At 55.1% G+C, this 19,317-nt stretch overlaps 1 protein-coding gene across 1 annotated transcript in view; it reads right to left on the bottom strand.

The window, feature by feature from the left end:
* Positions 1 to 19,317, bottom strand: part of CACNA1B (calcium voltage-gated channel subunit alpha1 B) — a 190,709-nt gene that overhangs the window by 119,599 nt on the left and 51,793 nt on the right. Inside the window, 5 exon segments of the mRNA XM_053908620.1 lie at positions 2,621 to 2,733; positions 7,194 to 7,403; positions 15,198 to 15,287; positions 16,375 to 16,431; positions 17,106 to 17,221. Of these exon segments, the coding sequence (XP_053764595.1) occupies positions 2,621 to 2,733; positions 7,194 to 7,403; positions 15,198 to 15,287; positions 16,375 to 16,431; positions 17,106 to 17,221 (586 nt within the window).

The raw sequence follows: 19,317 nt of genomic DNA, 5'->3' as shown, positions 1-19,317 counted from the left end.
GCCTGAGAGCCCCGTTCAGTCCCATGTGAAGCCCCACAGAGATAGAGGTGAACCTCGCACGTCAGCCCACCGAGCAGCAAGCCTTCCAGGGCCCAAATGTGCCCCGGTCTCAGTCCGCTCAGCACGGGCACCCAGTGGGGAAGGGCCGATCGCTAGCGTAGGGACAGCTTTTGTCAAATGGGGTGAATTCCAGGAAGACTCATGACATACACACGATGCTCTGAGAAGACTTAGTTATGCAGGAACATCACCAGCTTGGGTTGAAAGAGACGGAGACAGTACAAGACAAAAAATAGGCCTTTGGATTCCCAAAATTCTACTGGTAGGAAGCAGGCTGAGAGAACTGTCTAGCTGAAAACATATGTTATCTTTTCTGGAACAAGAAAGGTGACACAGAGGCTAAAACAAAAAGCCCAAGGGGCTTCCTAGCCCTTAAGAACTTATCCTGGTGTCTCCAAACTTTCCCAGCAGGATTCCAGAACTGCTATGGGCCAGGGACTCCCTGAGCACCCTGCTGTCCCCTCTGAACATGACTGTCTACGGCAGGTACCCAAGTCCATCCCACCACCATGTGGGTGATACCTCGTCTCTTTAGTTCGCCAGATCCACGGGTAGAGAGGGACCGAGCAGCTGTCCTTGAGGAGCCACCCTGGCCTGATTTGGGCGATGAGGCCCCAGACTCTGAGCTGGCGCCATGATGGGATGTGGCTGGGGAAGCAGGAGGAGGTGACTGTATCTGCACTAGGAAAGATAGAATCACTGGGAGCCAGATGGTAGACTGTGGCAGGCAGCCTCTCAGATGGCCCCCAGTGACACTTGCCTCCTGGGTTTCACGTCCCTGGGTAACATCCCCCACCCCTGTTAAATGTGGGCTGGGCCAAGTGACCCACTCCTAACAAATAAAATATGGCAAAACTGATGGGTCATCTCTCTGAGACTGGGTTCCTGTGTTTTCTGTCTTGGGTACTCTCAGTCTCTCTGTCAGGTCACAAGCTGCCGTGTCGTCAGGACACTCAAGCAGCATCGGGAGACATTCATGAGACCGAGATTGAGGCCTACCACCAACCATGTGAGCGAGCTTGGAGGCTGGTTGTCCGAGTCCTGTCCTATCAACAGCCATGTGATGAGCCTAAATGCAAATTCTCCAGTCCCCATCCATTGAAATGACCGCATCCCAGCTGTCAGTGGGACTGTGACCTCCTTGAGAGACCCTGGGCCACAGGCATTCAGTCAAGCCAGCCCTGGACGCCTGATCTAGAAAACTGTGACCCAGTAGACACGCTATATGCTGCTAAACTTTGGAATAATCTGTTAGCTTATGTGTAAGTCATTCCATGTCCTGGGATCCAGTTAGTTCAAACCAGAAGACATAAACACATTTACAAGTTTAAGGACAAGTTTAAGGGTTCTCTGAAAGCTCTTCAGCTCTTTGGATCTCCTCTGGCCTATTATGCACTACAGCCTTTCCCTATAACTAAGAAGGCAAAGGATAAGAAGGCGTGTCTCAGAAACGCAGGTGTCCGTGTCTCAAAGCACGCCCTGGGCAGCCACCACCCCTCCTTCCCCACAGAGATCAGGCAGCCTTGCGTGGTGTAAACCCGCTGCTCCAGGGCCAGAACTCCTGGGTCCACGCTGCCTCCCCCACAAAGTAGCTGGGCAGCCTTGGGCCAAGCACACCACCTCTCCAGTTACTCATCTACAAAGTGGGAGTCCTTGCGAAGGTTTAACAAAGCCGTGGACACAATGTTCCTTCAACTCCACTGACAGAAAAAGTCAAAGTCACACTGAATTTTCAAGTTGAAGTTTTACTTCTGCCTACGTTTAGGGCCCCCCCCCCCCCCCCGCCAGCTCCTGAGAACTCTGCAGAGGTGTGAGTGAGCCTGCCTCTCTTGGGGAGGGCATTGTCACATCTCACTGACAACCTCTAGTGGGTCAGAACGCCTCCCTGGGCTCAGCACCAGAGAGGTGTCCACATGCTCTGCTGGCCTGGGAAGGCCTGTGCCACTTCCTGGGCTCTGTCCCAGTGAGTCTTGGGAACACCTGCCTTCGAAACTTCCCTGACCTACAGAGATTGGTGAAGGGACCCAGGCCGGGCCCACGAGGAGGGCTGGACCATCATGGCTTGTCAGTCCTCCCCTGAATCATGTGCCAAGCTGCCCACAGCCAGATCTGTAGGACAGTAAAGACTCAGGATCACAGTCCCCTTGAGCTCTGTGGGGGACACTGAGCCCTCCATGGGACAGCAGCACATTTAAAAGATTGCTGTACCAGGCACACAGAGGGTCACAGCACCTTCAGTGATCTTAAGATCCTACAGACAGGGTCGGGGATGGGAAGCAGGATGTCGTACAGGTGGGGAATAGACTGTGGCTGGAACCCCCATAAGTCAGGGCCCGAAAAGGACAGGCCTCCCCTCTGTCAAAGGCCCCTCACCGTCTATAGGAAGCCTTTTTGACCCACACAGGGTCACAGTACCCTCAACCACCTGGGCCCTGCTGCACAGACCCCAGCTCACACTGGGTACAGCTTAGTGGGAGGGGGCCATGTGCACTCTCAAGCAAGGATACAGCTAGACCCTCCTGGACCCCTAGCCGGCATCTCTGGTGAGGATCTTACTCACCCCAAAGTCGAAGCAGTTGAATGAGGACCGGAAGTAGCTTCTGGGCCCCAGGCCATACATCTTCAGGGACATCTCTGTGAGGAAGAGACCCAGGAAAACAAACTCTGCAAAGTCTAGGAGAAGCCGGAGAAGAGGGGGATTAGCTCTCAGCCTCTTCCCACCTGGCTCCAGCCCAGACTGGAGGACAAGACCTCTGGGCCTTTCCAGGATTGAGCCCTGCAGGCCTGGTCTGTGGCCCCTGAGCTCAGAAATCTCAGCCCAGGACAAGAATAACAAATAGATTGGGATTGGAAGGGGCACAAAGAGATGCTTCTTTCGCTTTGAAATAGGATGCGTGCCCAGTGTCTATAGCACACAAAGACAGCCTCCACAAGAGGAGAGATCCTGGGATGGGGCTCAGGAGTGAGTTCTAGGGCCACACAGTACTCCCCAGAGGGTCCCCATGCAGAAGCTGGATGCCTTCAGGCTTGCTCCCCACCCCATGTTCTAATCACAGTGGAGCCCCTCAGCCTCCTCATCAGAATCACCCTGTCTTTCCGGAAGGACTTTCCCGACACCTCCCTCAGGGTCCCTGCGTCATCTTATTTGGTTTTAACTTTGTTCATGTGCTCACCTACCACCTGAGCATCCCCAGGCCTGGCCAGCAGGAGGCTCCCAGGAGGCGCCAACGCTTGCTGGGGGCCTGGAGGATGTCACCCCCTCAGTCTCTGAGGCCCACAGAGGCTCCCATGGGTGGCGCACCTTCCTTCAGGCTGGGCCCCACCGCAGCAGCAGCAAGCAGGGCCTGCCCCGGCCCAGGAGTCCCGCTACCAGCTCTGCTGACCTTTAAGGGCCACACTGGCAATGAGGGCCATGCTGAGAACCCCAGGCACACAGACAAGACACAACTCCTAACCCAGCCTGAGCAACAGGCAGTGTCAGAGCAATGAACAACAGGCAGTCAGGAAGCTCCACAAGGCCACAGACAAGAGACGCAGCCCAGCCAGGCTCTGCCACTGGCCAAACCAGTAATTCCAGATGGCAGAACGAGATCACTGTCTTTGATCTTCCTCCCCAAGTGCAGTCACTGGAGAGTGACCAGCCCAGCATTCCTGGGGCCTCTGGCATCCAGACTGGTTGGGAGACTGGACCTCAAGCAGCTCTTGATAAAACACAACGGAAGACGGGACCACACACCTCCTGCCTATGGGCACTGGCATCTGCTCTCCTCCACAGCTCTCTGCCAAGTGCTACACTATACAGCCCCAGACGCCTCAGTCAGGGCCAGATGGGCAACAGCCCAGACTCTGGAGGAGCAGAGATACCGGCCCCATTGCCCGCAAAGAGATACGCAATGGCCCACATGGCCCGCATGGCCCGAGGTTTCAGGTAGGGAACCATCTTCCATGGCTTGAGTACATGGGTCATCGGCTCCTGTAAGCAACTCACCACAAGAAGCGTGGCCTCTGAAGCCAGCCAAAAAATCCCCAAGGCACCCCAGCCAGGCATGGGATGAGTAATGAGAAGGCAAAGCTGACCCCCTGGAGAAGCCAAGAAGCCAGTGTCACAGGTGTGGATGCCCGCTGACCTAAGCAGAAGAACCCACCTCAGCCAGGCCTGAATGACTGACACCTGGTCCTGGCTGTGCAGAGCTGCAGGTGTGAGGGGCGGTAGGGAGCTACCCTGCCCCCAAGTCCAGCTCGGAATACCACAGCAACCTGCAAAGATCCAAGGCCACCGAGCCCCAGAGACCCTCCACAAAGGTCACAAAGGCACCTGCCCCTGCCCCTTGGGGCACCCCACAAAAAGAGGTCAGGGCCTGGAAGAAGAGGCCACAGAGATGGGACTTCCAGCTGCCCACACGACAGACCTTGGAGCTACAGCTGCCCAGGCACTGATCTTGCTCCCAGCAGACCCAAGTGAGGGCACTTCAAGGAACTAGCACGGAACCTGACAATGGCGAGGCTTTTTCAGAGAAAGGGAGCAGCTGGGCACAGAAACCCCCAATGTCCTGCTTGCCCTTTCGCTCGCCTGAGGAGCAGACCCACCGACTTCATATGCTCAGCCTCCCCTCTGAGGCCAAGAAAGGGTGTTCAGCCGTTCACTCCAGAATCATTCATTCAACTAACAGGCACTGGTGCTGCTTTGAGCTTGCAGAGGAGACAGAGTTGACCCCTCTCTCCAGGAGTTTACACCACAAAGGGGAGCAGAGGCAGAGAATTTGAACAGTGTTCTATGTCGTAATAAGAGGACAGTGTGCTGGGACAACAGAGGGACATTGGAGAGGGAGGTCAAGAGGGTCTTGTGAGACCAGGGGGCTCACAGGATGACAAAGCCCAACAGCCAGCTACAGAGTTGAGCATGGCAGGACTTCCTTCCCTCCTCACCATTCAAGCCTCAGTCTCGGGGGTCCTGGTGGTACACCGGGGGTGGCTCCTGAGTGGACCGACGGCCAGGGTGCACAGAACCCACGCTCTTCAGGGTAGCTCGTTTCAGGCCAGAGCCCCCTAGGGAGCTTCAATGGAGCTAGTCCTGGTGGGGACCCCCTCTACCTCTGCTTTGCCTCTTGCAAGACCTGCCCTACCTGGCTGGGTCAGCCTTCCTCAGCACCAGCCCAGCCACCAAGAACAGAGTGCAGGGCACTGAGCAGAGGTGCGCAGACCCTAGCATACCCCCACTGCTCCCGCCAGCCATTTTCCCTAGGTAATGCCAAGGGACTCAGAAACTCCCAGGGAGCCACAGAGAAGGCAGAGCAGCAAGGGGGAAGATTCTTGGCCAGGGATGCCTGTGGCCTGGACCAGCACCTGGACACTCTGAGCCCTGTGCTCCTGCACAGCAGATACACGACCAGGCCGTGATGGCTGCCTCCTGCCCACGCGGGTGGCAGATCCCACAACACTGACTAGGCACCACCAGCTTCTTCCATGGGAAAGAAAGGCCTGGCTAAGAAGACCCAGGGAACAGCTGCACTTCTGGCCAAGTTAAGAGGAAGCCCCATCTCGCTGGGTCCCTACCCAACCCCCAAGGGTGAGGAAACTTCATCCTGAGGTGATACCAAGGGAAATACTGACCTCAGTCCCAAGCAAAGTCCCAAGACACCAAACTACAGGCCCCAGGATACATGAATTAGGGGCCACAGCGGGCAGTTCCATGCACACAAACTGCTTCTTTTTCTTTTTTTTTTTTTTTAATTTATTTTCGAGAGAGAGAGAAAGAGAGGAAGGGAAAGGGGCAGAGGAACAGAGAGAGAATCTTAAGCAGGCTCCACACGCAGCACAGCACCCAACTTGGGACTCAGTCTCATGACCGTGAGATCATGACCTGAGCCAAAATCAAGAGTCGACGCTTAACCGACTGAGCCGCCCAGGCGCCTCCACAAACTGCATCTGAACTTCACTCCCGAGGACCTGGCCCAGACTGTCTGCTAGAAGCTCACGGGGCCCCTTGTGCTTCTGCTGCCTCTGTGCTCTTCCCCATTACACAACAGGAGAGTTCAGTACAAGTTTGGGAAACTATTAGCCTAGTGTCCCACCCCAACAGCCACCCCCACCCATATTTTCAAGTGGCCTGTGGAGCCATCAGAGTCTAGAGCTCATAAGAACCCTTCCAGAACTGTCCAAGCTCCTGCTTAAAACTGACCAGGTTCAGTGGTCTGAAAGAGGGGAATGTGGCTGGTGCACCAGGGGCCAGGAGGGATCCAGGAGGGTTCTTCTCTGGGAAAAAGATGGTCTTGCCACCCCACCTCAGGGTGGCTTCAGGCATACAGGGCTCCCGTGGCAAGAGCAAGGCCCTTGTGGAAGCCCCAAACAGGCCCTGTGTCCAGATCAGCCCCAGATACCAGGCAGCCCTAGATACCAGGCAACAAGAAGGTGGGGGCTCTAACCGGAAGACAGAAACCACTAGAGAGTCTTCATCTTTAGAGCCCTTGTGAGGTGAGACGACAGACCGAGACTAGGCTCCCCATGGCCTGCAGAGCCCTAGGGTATGAAGGGTTGGTCCTGGAAGGTCAGCCCTGGTCCCTGGAGAGGGGCAAAGGGCCTCAACCACCCCAGCCGCCTTCCTCCTTTACTCCTTGGAACAGTAGCCAGGACCAAGTAGTCATGACTCAGACTCATGGTCTGTCCGTAGGCCCACAGGTAAGTCAGCCTTGGTCACAGACACACTCAGATGCAAAAAGCAAAAAGCAAAATGAAAACAGCCAAAAGAGCCCTAGAAGCCTGGACTCTCTCCTCAGGAGTCCAGGGAGCGAGCCGCAGCCTCACGCCAGATTGGAATGAGGGGCCAAGTGCCCTGTTCCATGGGTCTGAAGCCCTCCCAAGGGAGGACACAGGGCCATGCACCCATCACACCGACCTCCCCCCAGGGTGCCCTGGACCCTCACCATTGCCCACCACACTGACAGATGAGCTAGGCCTCCTGGAACCTGGGATGGGGAGCTCAGGCCCCAGCAGATGCCCTTGGGGGCACTTTGGTCTGTGCAGGGGTCCTACCCAGGGCATTCCAAGGCAAAAGGCTGTGAACCGGGATTTCCAGGCTGCAGACCAGAGGTGGTTCGGGAAGAGGTGAGGGGGAGGCCCAGGCTGCAGCTACGTACACAGCGCCGTGGTGAGCCGCTGCGGCTGGTTGTAGTGAACCATGGCCACGCACAGCGTATTCAGGGCCACCACACACAGCACCACCCAGTAGAAGCTCTGTGCCTTCACCATGCGGCGGATGAAGAACCGGAACATCTTCTCCTTCCTACGGAAGTATGACGAACTCTCTGTCTTCCCACTCTTGAGGCTGGCGCGGGCGAAGGGGGATCCTGGGGGAACAAGGAGCTCACTGAGGACATGCAGAGACCACCAGACCCCCAGACACGCTCTCCTTCCATGGATGTGTGCCCCACGGACGCAGCCTTGAGGACACGCTTCCCCTCCCATCTCAAACTTGTATCTCCCACAGGAAAACATCTTCAAGGACACCTGCCCCAGCCCAGACCTAGCTAGAGGCCCCGGTTCTGATCACAGACACCATGGGTCAGACCCAGTGTGCTACCGACATTGAGCTAATTACCCCTGCGCCGCACCCGCCTGCACCAGGTCCGGACCCCACCCCCATTTCACAGATGGGGGAACCGAGAGCCTTGGTGGTCTCCATGGTTACCAGGCTCCAGATGGCCCCCAGCACCCCTCAGCCACCTTCCAGCAGCACAGCCCCAATGCCCCCAGGCCATCCCAACCCCTCCGGGGGCCTCAGGGAGCCATGCAGCATCTGGCCCTCCCTCCTGCTTCAACTCAGGGATCAACAACCACCAGTTACCTATTTTTAAGTACCCTGGAACACAGTCAAGCTCCTTGGTTTGCGTCTGGTCCATGGCTGCTGTTCTGGTACAGAGGCAGAGTGAGTGTGTATGGCCCACAAAGCCCAACAAACTCTCCGGAACATTTGCACACAAAGCTGTCATGGCTTCCCCCCATTTCCACACACACACCACCTCTGCTCTGCCGTGACCTAAGCATGAAATGCTTCCCACTGCTGGTCTCTTTCCACAGTTGGCTGCTTCTCGGCTCCACGTCTGGACTTTGATGTCACCTCCACAGAACACCCTTCTCTGGGCACCCCATCTGAAATCAGCTCCCCAACAATAATCACAACCGCGTACCAGCTGCCCCAGTATTGGCTTGTTGACCTGTTCTGCACCCAGCTCCCAGACAAGGCTGCAATCACTGCGAGGACAGGCCCACAGGCTTTCACCTCAAAGCCCATGCACCCCTTGATGAGCAAGTGAGCAGTCTTCGTGGGCGCTTGGAGGCCGTGAGTGTGCATGTGTGCAGGGTCTGGCTGTGTCTCTGCAGTGCATCAGGTTCTCTTAGTTTTTGCAATAAGGGCCTGGGCATGTGTGAGCCTCCGATTGTTCAAAACCAGTCAACTTGGGCATGGAGTCCCCGGGGAAGGGTATGGAGTGTGTGTTTGTCATGTGATGTTCTATATATTTGCGCATGTGTGTGTGCACACCCAGACCCTCAGCAGCACACTAACAGCATTATTAGGCTAGTGTTTTCTTGGATTCACTCAAATGAAGACAGGCCCTGAGGCCTCTGGAGACTTGTCTACAAACTGAGCGGTGGCATCAGGATGGGAGATGCTGTCACACGCAGCCCCAGACTCAGATGGAAGGGTCCACGGGCCAGGACCCATCAGCCAGCCTTTCAAGAAACCTCACAGGGCCCTTGTGGCAAATTCTTGGCACTCCAGATGTCACACCCCACCCAGACCATTGAAGGCCACTGCTCTATCACAGCCTCCTGGATAAGCCAGGACACAGCCTCCCAGTCCATTTCCAGACACTACACACCAGCCATTGCCAATTAGTCAGAGATAGCTCATTCAACAAAACCTCTTGGCCAGCCTCACTGAGGGCTGCAAAGTGCCAAGGCCACAACCAGACACACCCGCTCCTTCCTCAAAAGCAGCAACAGGGCACGGAGGGAGGAAGGCAAGAGTAGTACAGACATGGAGAGACCTACACACAGGCAGAGCCACGCACAGAACTGTCCAGAGACCCACACAGGCAGATTCCCCCACCACTTCTTGAGTCGTTTAGAAGCAAAGTCACACACACACACACACACACACACACACACACACACACTGCACAGCACGCATCAACACCCTGAGCATCTCATTCTTGAAGACACTCCTATGAACACACACAGGGCCACTCTGGGAAGGAGGGTAATGGGGACACGTGACTTGTGTGAACTGCTCTGTGCACACATATGTGACCAGTGAGACAAGCAGTAAGTTCTCCAGGGGAGGGGCCATGGCCCCCACCTCCTGGCTCACTGGACCAGGCCCAGCAAGAACCAATGAGCCCTTAACCATGCAAAAGCTTCATAGGAATGCTTCCTTGTCATAACTCCTGGCCCCCCTCATCCTGCACCTGTGCCCACATGCAGACAACCACATACATCTTCACTCATCAAAGGAATACCCACAAAGCGGTTTCCACAGCCACATGTGCACAAAACCACAGATCCCCAGTTGGCTCTTGAAGCCCCACCCATCCCTCCTCTAACACACAGTCCAAGGGACAGGGCAGGGAGCAGAAGCCCCAGCACTCCGGACATGAGGGACTGCCTTTCAGTTCCTAGGGAACCCTGGCAGCACCCAGGACAGAGACCAGCCAGCCTCTCATTTGGTCAGGGAACAGGGACACCCAGGCCACCACTATACAGGGCATGCTGTGCCTCAGGGAATTCTGGGCCCTGGGTCTCTGAAGACAAGGGCACAGGCCCCGGAAGACAGTATTCTCAGCAAGAAGCTACCACCGTGTGCTCAGGTCAGCTCTGGACAGTGACTCCAGCCCAGGTCTTTGGTAAAAGCAGGGGTCTGCAGTGAGCACGGACACATGCCAAATCCAGAATCATAGCTCTGGGAGGGGAAAAGCATGAGAGACGAGGCTGCTTCTCTTCAGCACTCTGCATTTCCACGTTTAGCTTCATCAACACATATTCTTTATAACCAAAAGGCTTATTCCAAGGAACAAGAATCCGATCTCGTCAAGCTAGGGGAAATCGAGAATTAAATTAACCTGCAAATGACGTCACAGTTAAGCACTCGTGTGAACAATGCGCGACCACATACAATGTCTGCATTTCTTCCCATCATGCCCCAAAGGGAGTTCACTGTTAATAAAAAGTCTACGCCGGCCCTGCCTAACAGCCATTCCTTCCACAAACATGTACAGAGTTTTCGCGCCAGGCCCTGAGTGGCAGAGAGAAGACAGAACGACTAAGCTCTGTTCTCGCCCTTGGTGAGCCCACCAGAGGCCAGTGAAGGGACAGAGGAGAAACAGCTTTGCTGTTGCATTCACCAGCACAGGGTAATGAAGGTGAGGTTCAACAACAAGCCATGAAAACACAAACCCCCGTCACCCCTGCCCTAGGCACAGGGCCTTATACACGCCACACAGCCTGGAGAGTCCTCACTCGAAAATAGGAAACAGGGAACCTGGACCTCGCGGGCCATGTAGGAGTCAGGGCAACAACACGGGGCCTGGCACCTGGGCTCAGTCAACAGCAGCAGTGACAGCGGATGGAGGGGTGACAAGCCCAGCACATAAGACACAGCCATCCTCAGCACACAGGGAGGGACAAAGGGGGTGCTGGGCACCAGGGGACCCATGACTTCTTCCACCCTGTGAAGCCCCACACCCAAACCTGCTGAGGCCTGAGGCCTGAGGCACATGATCCTTCGGCCCTGCAAGACACCCAGGAGGAGATATCGGGAGAATCCCAAGGACTTGTGTGCGGCACCAAACCAATCACAATAAAAGTAAAAGAGAGAAACTTCTTGGAGAAAAAATAAAATCCCCTTCAGCAGATGAAAGGAAAGGAGGTTCACTCTTAAAGTCAGACGAGTAGCCTGGAGGGTGCAGCACAAGTGGGTTTTAACCGAGGGGAGAAACCTCGAGGGGCAGAGCACGGACGACGGGGAGTCGGGACACAAAACGAGCACGGTGAGGAGACGAAGTCATTGCACACATGGAAAGAAGAAGCCTCGGTGAAGGAAGGCCTGAGCCCACAGGCTGGAAAAGTCCACCAGGCCTGATGCTGGGCAGAGAAGGAACTTCTGACCCAGGACGAGAGTTCCAGCCCCCCGAGGCTACATCTGCACAGGGAAAGAAGGGGACAGGGCGATACCACGGAGCAGCAGGAGGAGCCATTAAACAGGCCTCCCTCACAAGGGTCCCCCCCACACACATGCCTCGGGGAAGCAGGCCAAGCACAGGACAGAGAGGAAGCAGAGACAGGTCTATGGGGTAGTGGCTGGAGGACGGCTAAAAGCAAACCCACCTCTGGGAATGTGCTAAGCAGCTGAGGTGACCACGGGACTAATGACAGCCTAGGGCTACAAACACCAAAGTTCTCTAAACCAGGAGTTGGCAGGGAGAAGAGGAGAACACTGCAAAGGTCACACCGGGGCCAATAGGGGCAGAGAGATGGCAAATACAGCAATTTCCTCATGGAAATGATGCATCTCAGTGGTGAGGATGGTAAAAATAAATAAATAAGTAAAAATAAAAAACAGGCTAAAATAGTAAAGAAGCATGGTTCTAATTATGAGAGCAGGGGAGGGGAGACGGCTGTTTGTGGGTTAGAAAAGTGAGAAATTTGTGGGGAGCGAAGCAGATTCCCAGACACCTTTTGAGAGTGAAGAAAAGAAACCACGATGGAAAAGCCCATAAAAGGAGGCCATCGCAGCAAAGCCGTATGCAGGGGCGGGGCACGGCCTTCAGTGCCTTTGCGGGTAAAGAAGAAAGGAAAAAGAAACAGTTACACATTTTCAGAAATTAGGAAAGCAATAATATGTAAATCAAAATACTATACAAAGATAATAAAAATACAAAAGAAAGTAATGACATTTAAAACAAAAACAAAATAGAAGAAAAGAAATCTAAACCAGGGTTATTTTAAATGATCATTAATACATATTCACCCCACACAATCCAAATTAATAAAACAGAAGGCAAAGATAAACGTTCCAACAACCAGAAAAAGCAGAAGCAGAGTCAGCAGGATGTGAGCCGGCTTCAAGGGCCTAAACACCCTCACAGCGACTGTGCAACGTCTCCCGCCTGACCGCCTGACCGCCAGACCCCCACATACAGGTGCTACCTGACGCCCCCACTGGCCCTCCAGCTGCTCCCCAGACTCTGGGAGTCAGCCCCCAGTGCCCCTCCTTGAGTCACATGGCCGCCCCGAGTCCTCTGACGCCCACATCCAGCTGGCCAGCAAAGCCTGTGTGTTTGTCTTCAGAATGTACCCAGAATCTGGCCACTGCACACCTCCATGGCAGCCACTGCCGGTTGGATCTCTACAGTGGCCTCTAAACGGGCCCGCATCTGGCCCTCCTGCACTTGAGGATCTCTTGCACCCCAACTGGAGCAGGACAGCGACTCTGCTCTGCAAACCCACCAGCAGCCACAGTCCCTGCTGGGCCCCGCCCTCTGCGACCTTCCGATCCCGTGGCACTGCTCCCCCGAAACCCACACCGCTCCACTCCAGCCACACTGGCCTCCCAGACAGTCCCCACAAGTGCCACGCTCCTTCTGGCCTCAGGATCCTCTCACGTGTTGCCTGGATGTTCCCTTCCATGGGCCTGACTTCCTCACTTCCTTCAGCTTTTACTCAAAAGCGACCTTTCCAGGGAGGCCTTCTGTGGCCTTTCTCTTTAAAACTCCAAAACCCCTGAAACCTCCAAGCCCCCGCCCTTCTCGATTTTTTCCTTTTCCAGACGTGGCACTGACATGCTGTGTGCTCTTCCTATTCTACTGCCTGTGGTCTGATGCCACAGCCAGGCTAGAAAACGCAGAAGATGAAGGGGCTTCATCATTTTGTTCAGTGCTATAGCCCCGGAGCCGTGAGCAGTTACTTGCACGTCAGGGGCACTTGATAAACATCTGCTGAGTGAATGAACAAAGGGCTGAATACGGGAGAGAGTAAAAGAACTGCAAGAGAAACTACAGGCAACTCTCTAGAAACAAGTTTGAAACGCTGAGAAAATGTAAGATTTCCTCGTAAGGCACAATTTATAAAACTGGTCCTAGTTCTTTTTATTTCTTTACTAGAAGGGTTCACAGTTTTATCTTTACCCTTGAAGAACGGGTACTTTAGGTGTTGCTTAAATTATTTTAAACTGTAGACTTTAAAAAATCAGAATAAAAACTCTAAGTAAAATAGGAATAAAGGGGACTATTTAAATACAACACTCATGTGATAAATTTGTAAAAACTGTAACAAAACTCAGATCCACAACACACATCAGTCTCTTATTAACTAGCAAGCACAAACCACCCAACGGAAAAATGGACGGGTATATGAAGACTCACCAAAACCCAAATTCAAATCAGAAGCAAACATTTTTAAAAAGGAGCTCAAAATCGTTAGTAATGAGTGAAATGAGAACGACAGTTCCAAGGAAACATCATCAAGTTGGCGTCAAGGTAAAGTCGAAAGTAGCTACGGCATGTAACTGGGAGGGGCACGTCTAGCAGGCGACGCAGTGCCCAGCTCCCAGAAATCTGCCCGCAGGGACAGAAGCACTGGAAAGGAAGGACGGTTGCTTATAGGGTTCTGTTCGGTGGCGCTGCTCATGATGAAGATAAAACAACCTAAAAATAAATGAATGGCCGTCAACGGACAGCCCCTGAGCAATTAGAGTGAATCCATACTGTGCAACACCATGCAGCCACTGACAAGACAGAATTAGAACTACACTGCAGAGGGGAGTGGTCTCCAGAGGGTATAGAAAAATTTGTATGAAAGCCTATCTGTAACATGAATAGATCCCAAAACTCTACATGTGTGTATGTGTGCATGTCTACATGCATGTGTGTGTGATACAAATGTGTTATATCTGATATGTGTGGAGAAACAGGGATAAATCCCAAGCTACTGACATGGGTTTACTGGGCTGTGTGGGGAAAAAAAGACAGAAAAGATAGATGATAGACAGACACACAGATACCTAGATTGATTGAATTATAGATAGATAATTGACAGATGATAGATTGATAGATACACAGATTGATTAATAGATAGATTACTGACAGATGATAGATACTTAGATGACAGACACATTGATTGATGGATGGATAGATAGAGACACACAGAGACAGACTGATTGACAGATAAATACACAAGTAACTTTCATCAAAGAGTTGTCTCATAGCCTGGAGCCTGCTTCTGATTCTGTGTCTCCCTTTTTCTGTTCCTCCCCTGCTCGCACTCTGTCTGCATGTCTCTCTAAGATAAATGCACATTTAAATTTTTTTTTAAGAAAAAGAGTTGTGTCATAAATGCAAATAAGTGCAACCACATAATGAGAAGCAGACCTCGGACTCGGGCCTGCTCACGGACGGCTGGAGACCAAGTTCGCCTGCAACCCCTTGACTTGGTGCCCCAGTGAGAAGCTCACTGCCATGCAGGCCTGTCTCCAACCACCAAGGTGGAGGCCCTTGGCTCAGCCCTCTTCTGCTGCAGAATGCACAGTAACAGGGCATTTGGTGGGAAAAGGCCTGGGCACTCCTGGTACCAGACTGAGGAAGGGAACTAAAACAGCTCTGTGTGATCAAGCAACCAGAATTTCTCTTCTACCATTTGAGAAGAAGGGGATGAAGCCAGAGGCCCCAGGAGCGTGGAAGACAGACAGGGGCTGGGAAGAGAGACAGCCAGAACCTTTCGGTCGCTACGGTCAGTAACACACACGTAGCCCTTCAGCTACGGGGTGCGGCCCGAGGCTCTGTGCCCACGTTGGGGGTGGTAGAGCCGAGAGCAGCCGGGACTGCACCGATGGGAAAGGGCAGGAAGCACTGGGCAAACACACCGCTCACTCCACTGCCTGCACCAGGGGAAAAAATGCTGAGCACACAGCAGAGGGCAGAGGGCACTGTACCTCCTGCCATCAGGGTGGACACAGGAGTGTGAGCAGTAGGGAAGGAAGGGAAGGAGGGTGGCCCCAGAGGGCTGGGGGGCCCAGGGGACAGGCCGGAAGCTAGGGGAATTCCTGTACCCACTCACAGGACAGGCCAGGAGGAACCAAAGAGACTCACCAACAGCACAGAGGTCTGCAAACCGGTCCTCCCCCTCCTCGGCATGGATCAGGTCATTCCGGCTCTTCTTGGTGGCTGCTCTCTTCAACACTGCTTTAAACAAGGGGAGGGGGAGGGGACTGCCTCAGGGCGGGGGCGCATCTCAGCTGAGCCTGCGACCATCTTCCTGGGGATCTCCTATCCTGGCCCCTGTGGGCCCCTCTCAGTCTTCAGAGCACAGGGGACAAGGAATCGTGAGGGGAGTGCCACCTTCCCTTTTCTCCACGATGATGTCAGTGGGGAAGGCCTGGCTACCAGGGAGACCAGGAGACGTCTGTAAGGACAAGGCCAGGACTGTGGCCCACTGCCAAGCAGCCCACTCTGGGGCCAGAGAGATCAGTCAGGTCTGCAGAGGGGCCAGCACAGACATGCGCAGAGCCCCAGATGTGGGTCCAGCTGAGGCCGCAGGGGACACAGACAAGCTCTCTGGCCCTCTCCTCAGCAGTGGGTGTGAAAACAGGACGACTGTCCTGCCACTGGGACTGTGCTAGTAGCCAGGCCAGTAACCATGGCCACTCTGGCCCTCATCCCCGCCCTAGCGGCCCCAGGCTGTGCTAAGAGGCTTTCCGTGGCAATCTGGGAGCCACATCACCCTGAGCTCTAGACACAGATACAACTTGGTTTAAACCTGAACTTTAAAAGCTTCTAGAAGCAGCACAGTCCAATAGAACTTTCTATAATGATGGAAATGATCTACATCTGTGCTGACCAGTAAGTACAGTAGCCTCTAGCCCCATATGTCTATTGAACGCTTGAGATGTGGTGGGTGAGCCTGAGGAGCAGGACTTTCACTTTTACTTCACTGCAGTGGACTTACGCATGAGCTTACACAGTCACATGTAAAGCGTCATGTTGGAGAACACAGCTCTCGGGTCCATACTGTGAGCACGGACTCCTCTGAGCCCCCCGGTGATACCTCGGCAGGTGTGCTATCTAAGCCCACCGCCAGCTACCTCCACTCGGGTCCACGGCACGCAACTGCCCGGGAGCATGCGGTGACCTCCAGAACGGGTCTGCCCAGGACCCTGCGGAAGGTGGCGGCCGTGCAGCTGCCGGCAGAACAACGGCAGACGGCACCACACATGCAAGCATGCACACGCGGCGCGCCGGGCACGGAGTGCTAACAGTGGTCACCTACCATCCAGAGGGGACTTCTCCTCCGCATTCTTGTCCTCCTCAGCCAGCATGACTTCCTCTGCGAGTGAGACACAGCCTCAGCTGGGAGCCTCCCTGCCCCCACCCTGCCCAGGGCTCAGTCCCCAGGAACACGGCAGAGTAAAGATGCGCCTCTGCTGCTGGACCCGCCTTCTCACCCTTATGACTCCAGAAGGCCGTGGGGCTCACGGCCGAGCTTTTCCTACTGAGACAGACACCCTCTATGTGTCCCCCACATGGTGCCCCATGAGGGGGGCCTGGCCTGTTCACATCACCCTCCCCTGGGGGCAGCCACCCCACTAGGTGAGTTCCTGGCCGAAGAGGCGCTTCAGGAGGCACAGCAGGCGCCCCATATGCAGGAAAGAATGCTGGCCTGGGGCGGGGGCGGGGGAGGGAGGCAGTCAGAAACCCCAGGCTTGACACAGCCCAGAGACAGGGCGCAGAACACACTCAGGTCAAGGGAAGGGTGCTTGAGTCTGACAGGCAGAAACTAGCTCTAGGCTAGGCCATGCCAGAAGCCTCCATTAAAAAGGCCGGTGTCTCCAGAGCCATATGGCTGCCCTGTGTCAGGACCCCGGGCCAGCTGGAGAAGCCACTTCCAACACCTCAGCTCTCCTCAGCTCTCCAGGCTGGTCTCGTCCGGCCCAGGGCTGGGGCTCCAGCTGCACTGACAGAGGACAGGCCGGGAGCAAGGCAGCAGCCCCTGGTTCTCACCAGCCTTGAAGATCCATTCCAGGTACCCATTGAGCTCCCGCTCAATCTGCTGCTGCCGGCGGAGCTTCAGGAAGGCCCGGCGGTTCTCGACCCTCTCACGCTCCTTGGCAAACTCTCTGCATTGTGCAGGGGCCACAAAAGTAAGCAGATCAGGTGAGTGTGAGCACATTCGCCCGCCCCATGGGTGTGCAGACGCAGAGGCAAAGGGAACCAGGAAGAGGCTGGGACATGACATGCAGGTCACAGGCCGCCCTCCCAGGGAGCCTCACCACCACGGCCTCTTCCAACCTGAGCCCTCGGAGGGCCCAGGTGAACCCTCCTTCCTCAGACTCCTCTAGCACACAGGGACAGCACCGCAGTCCCCAGAGGGGGCTCCAGAGGGCAGGGACAATGCCACACCCCCTGCCCAGAGCAGGCCAAAGCACACCCCTCCCTCTGAGTGCCAGGCCCTGTCACCTGCCATCCTACGAAGGGCTTCTGGGCAAGACTTGCCTGAGAGGACTTACACTTTGTTTTTTCTGTTGGTTCAGACCCAGAGCCCTTACTAGGAGGGGATGGACAGACAGGAACAGGGCAAGAAGGGACCGGATAGGGCAAGCCAGAGACAAAAGGAAAACATTCTACAGCCCATGCAAGCCACCTCAGACAAACCTCTGAGGTCTGAGATGACCAGGAGAGAGATTTCTGCTCTCCTTACCCCTCAGCAGCCCAGCCCCAGGCTCCCAGCCAAGCTTGCAGCCTCACACTGCCAGAAGGAAGCCATTCACACACAGGCACACAGGCACCCAGCATACAGCCTTGCAAGCCTCTCAGCTCAGGCCTGGGGCAGGATCCAGGTCCCCAAAGGGCAGGCGGGCACAGCCCCACAGCAAAATAGCAACGTCTAGTCTCAGGTGAGTAGTTGTTCCTCCTCCAAGAGAAGCAGCTTGGTGCGGTGAGCCTGGCAGGCCTGACTCCTGGCACATAGCCACAGCAGGAGAGAGAGCTCAGCTCTGGCCAGCACTGACCCAAACTCATGGCCAGTGTCCACCAGGGCCTGAGCTGTGGCCATCCTGGAAATGAGAGGAGCCAGCTCCTGCCTGGACCTCCCATCCCTCCCAAACCCTGAATTCGCAGGAATATAGGACCCCTCTCCTCCTCCTCCCCTCTCCCTTGGCCACGATGAGGGTAGGAGGGCCTGGGGTGCAGGGGTGGGGCAGTAACAACACTGCTTGAGTCAGTCTCAGAGCCACCAGTGAAAACTTGCTGCAGCAATCTAGGCCCTGCACACAGCACCACTTCTCAGATGGTAGCCAGCAGTAGGGCCTGCCCTCCTCAGGCATCAGTTCTAACTGCTGAGAAAAGCCACAAGAGGGTTCGCTGATCCTGCTCCTCTGGGAAGAAGAACGCGAGGCTGGTTGGCTCCAAGCCGGCTCATCCAGCAGCACTTGCCCAGACGTGGACTGGGCCCTGCAGGGCGAGCTTTCCCCAGGCCAGGCTGTACCCGTGGCATCAACCACTGCTTCCATGGGCCCCACATGCTGTGCACTGACTGCTGGCTTTAGGGGCCCTGCCATCTCCAAGGAGAACCTGAAAGAGAACCCTGGGGTCCCTCTGCTTAGCCTGGATGACTGAGAGAGGGCTCAGCTGAGACTAATAAGGAAAACCATCGCATATCATCCCATTCCCAGAGGCCAGGATGCTCACAGTGGGGAGAAGGGCCACACAGTCACAAAGTTCATGGCCCTGCTCAGTGAGGGGCCACACAGCCCCAATCCCTGAATTCTTCCTGCACGTTCTCCAGGGTAAGCTGCACAAAAAGCCAGACTGAGCAGGCTGCTCTCCCAACTCACCATGAACCCACTCATGTTCCTACCACCCCCCACTGTGCACTGTCCTCAGCACAGAGCCCACGCTCCACACAAGCCTGCCGTCTGCCAGCTCAGCACCCTCTCCCCTCCACACCTTCTGGTTCCAGCTTTGAGCATCCCTGCACCCCTCTGTACCTCTGGGCCTCCACCCCAGCTCTTTTCTGCCTGGGAGACCTTCCTCCCTCCTTCATGGAGTTCATTCCTGGTCCCCCTTTGGGTCTCATTGGAAATGCCCCTTCCCTAGGTGGCTTCTCTGAGCTCCGGGCCTCCCCTGGCTTCCCCACCAACCCCGTCGAGCTCCGACCATGCAATCCCCTCACTAGACTAGAAGTTCTACATCCATTCCCTGTGCTGTGGGCTTG

This window comes from Panthera pardus, unplaced genomic scaffold (genome assembly GCF_024362965.1).
Source record: "Panthera pardus isolate Hobbes unplaced genomic scaffold, ASM2436296v1 HiC_scaffold_20, whole genome shotgun sequence".
Classification (NCBI taxonomy): domain Eukaryota; kingdom Metazoa; phylum Chordata; class Mammalia; order Carnivora; family Felidae; genus Panthera; species Panthera pardus.
Note: the sequence above shows the minus strand (reverse complement) of the source record. Positions and strands in the feature narration are given on the sequence as shown.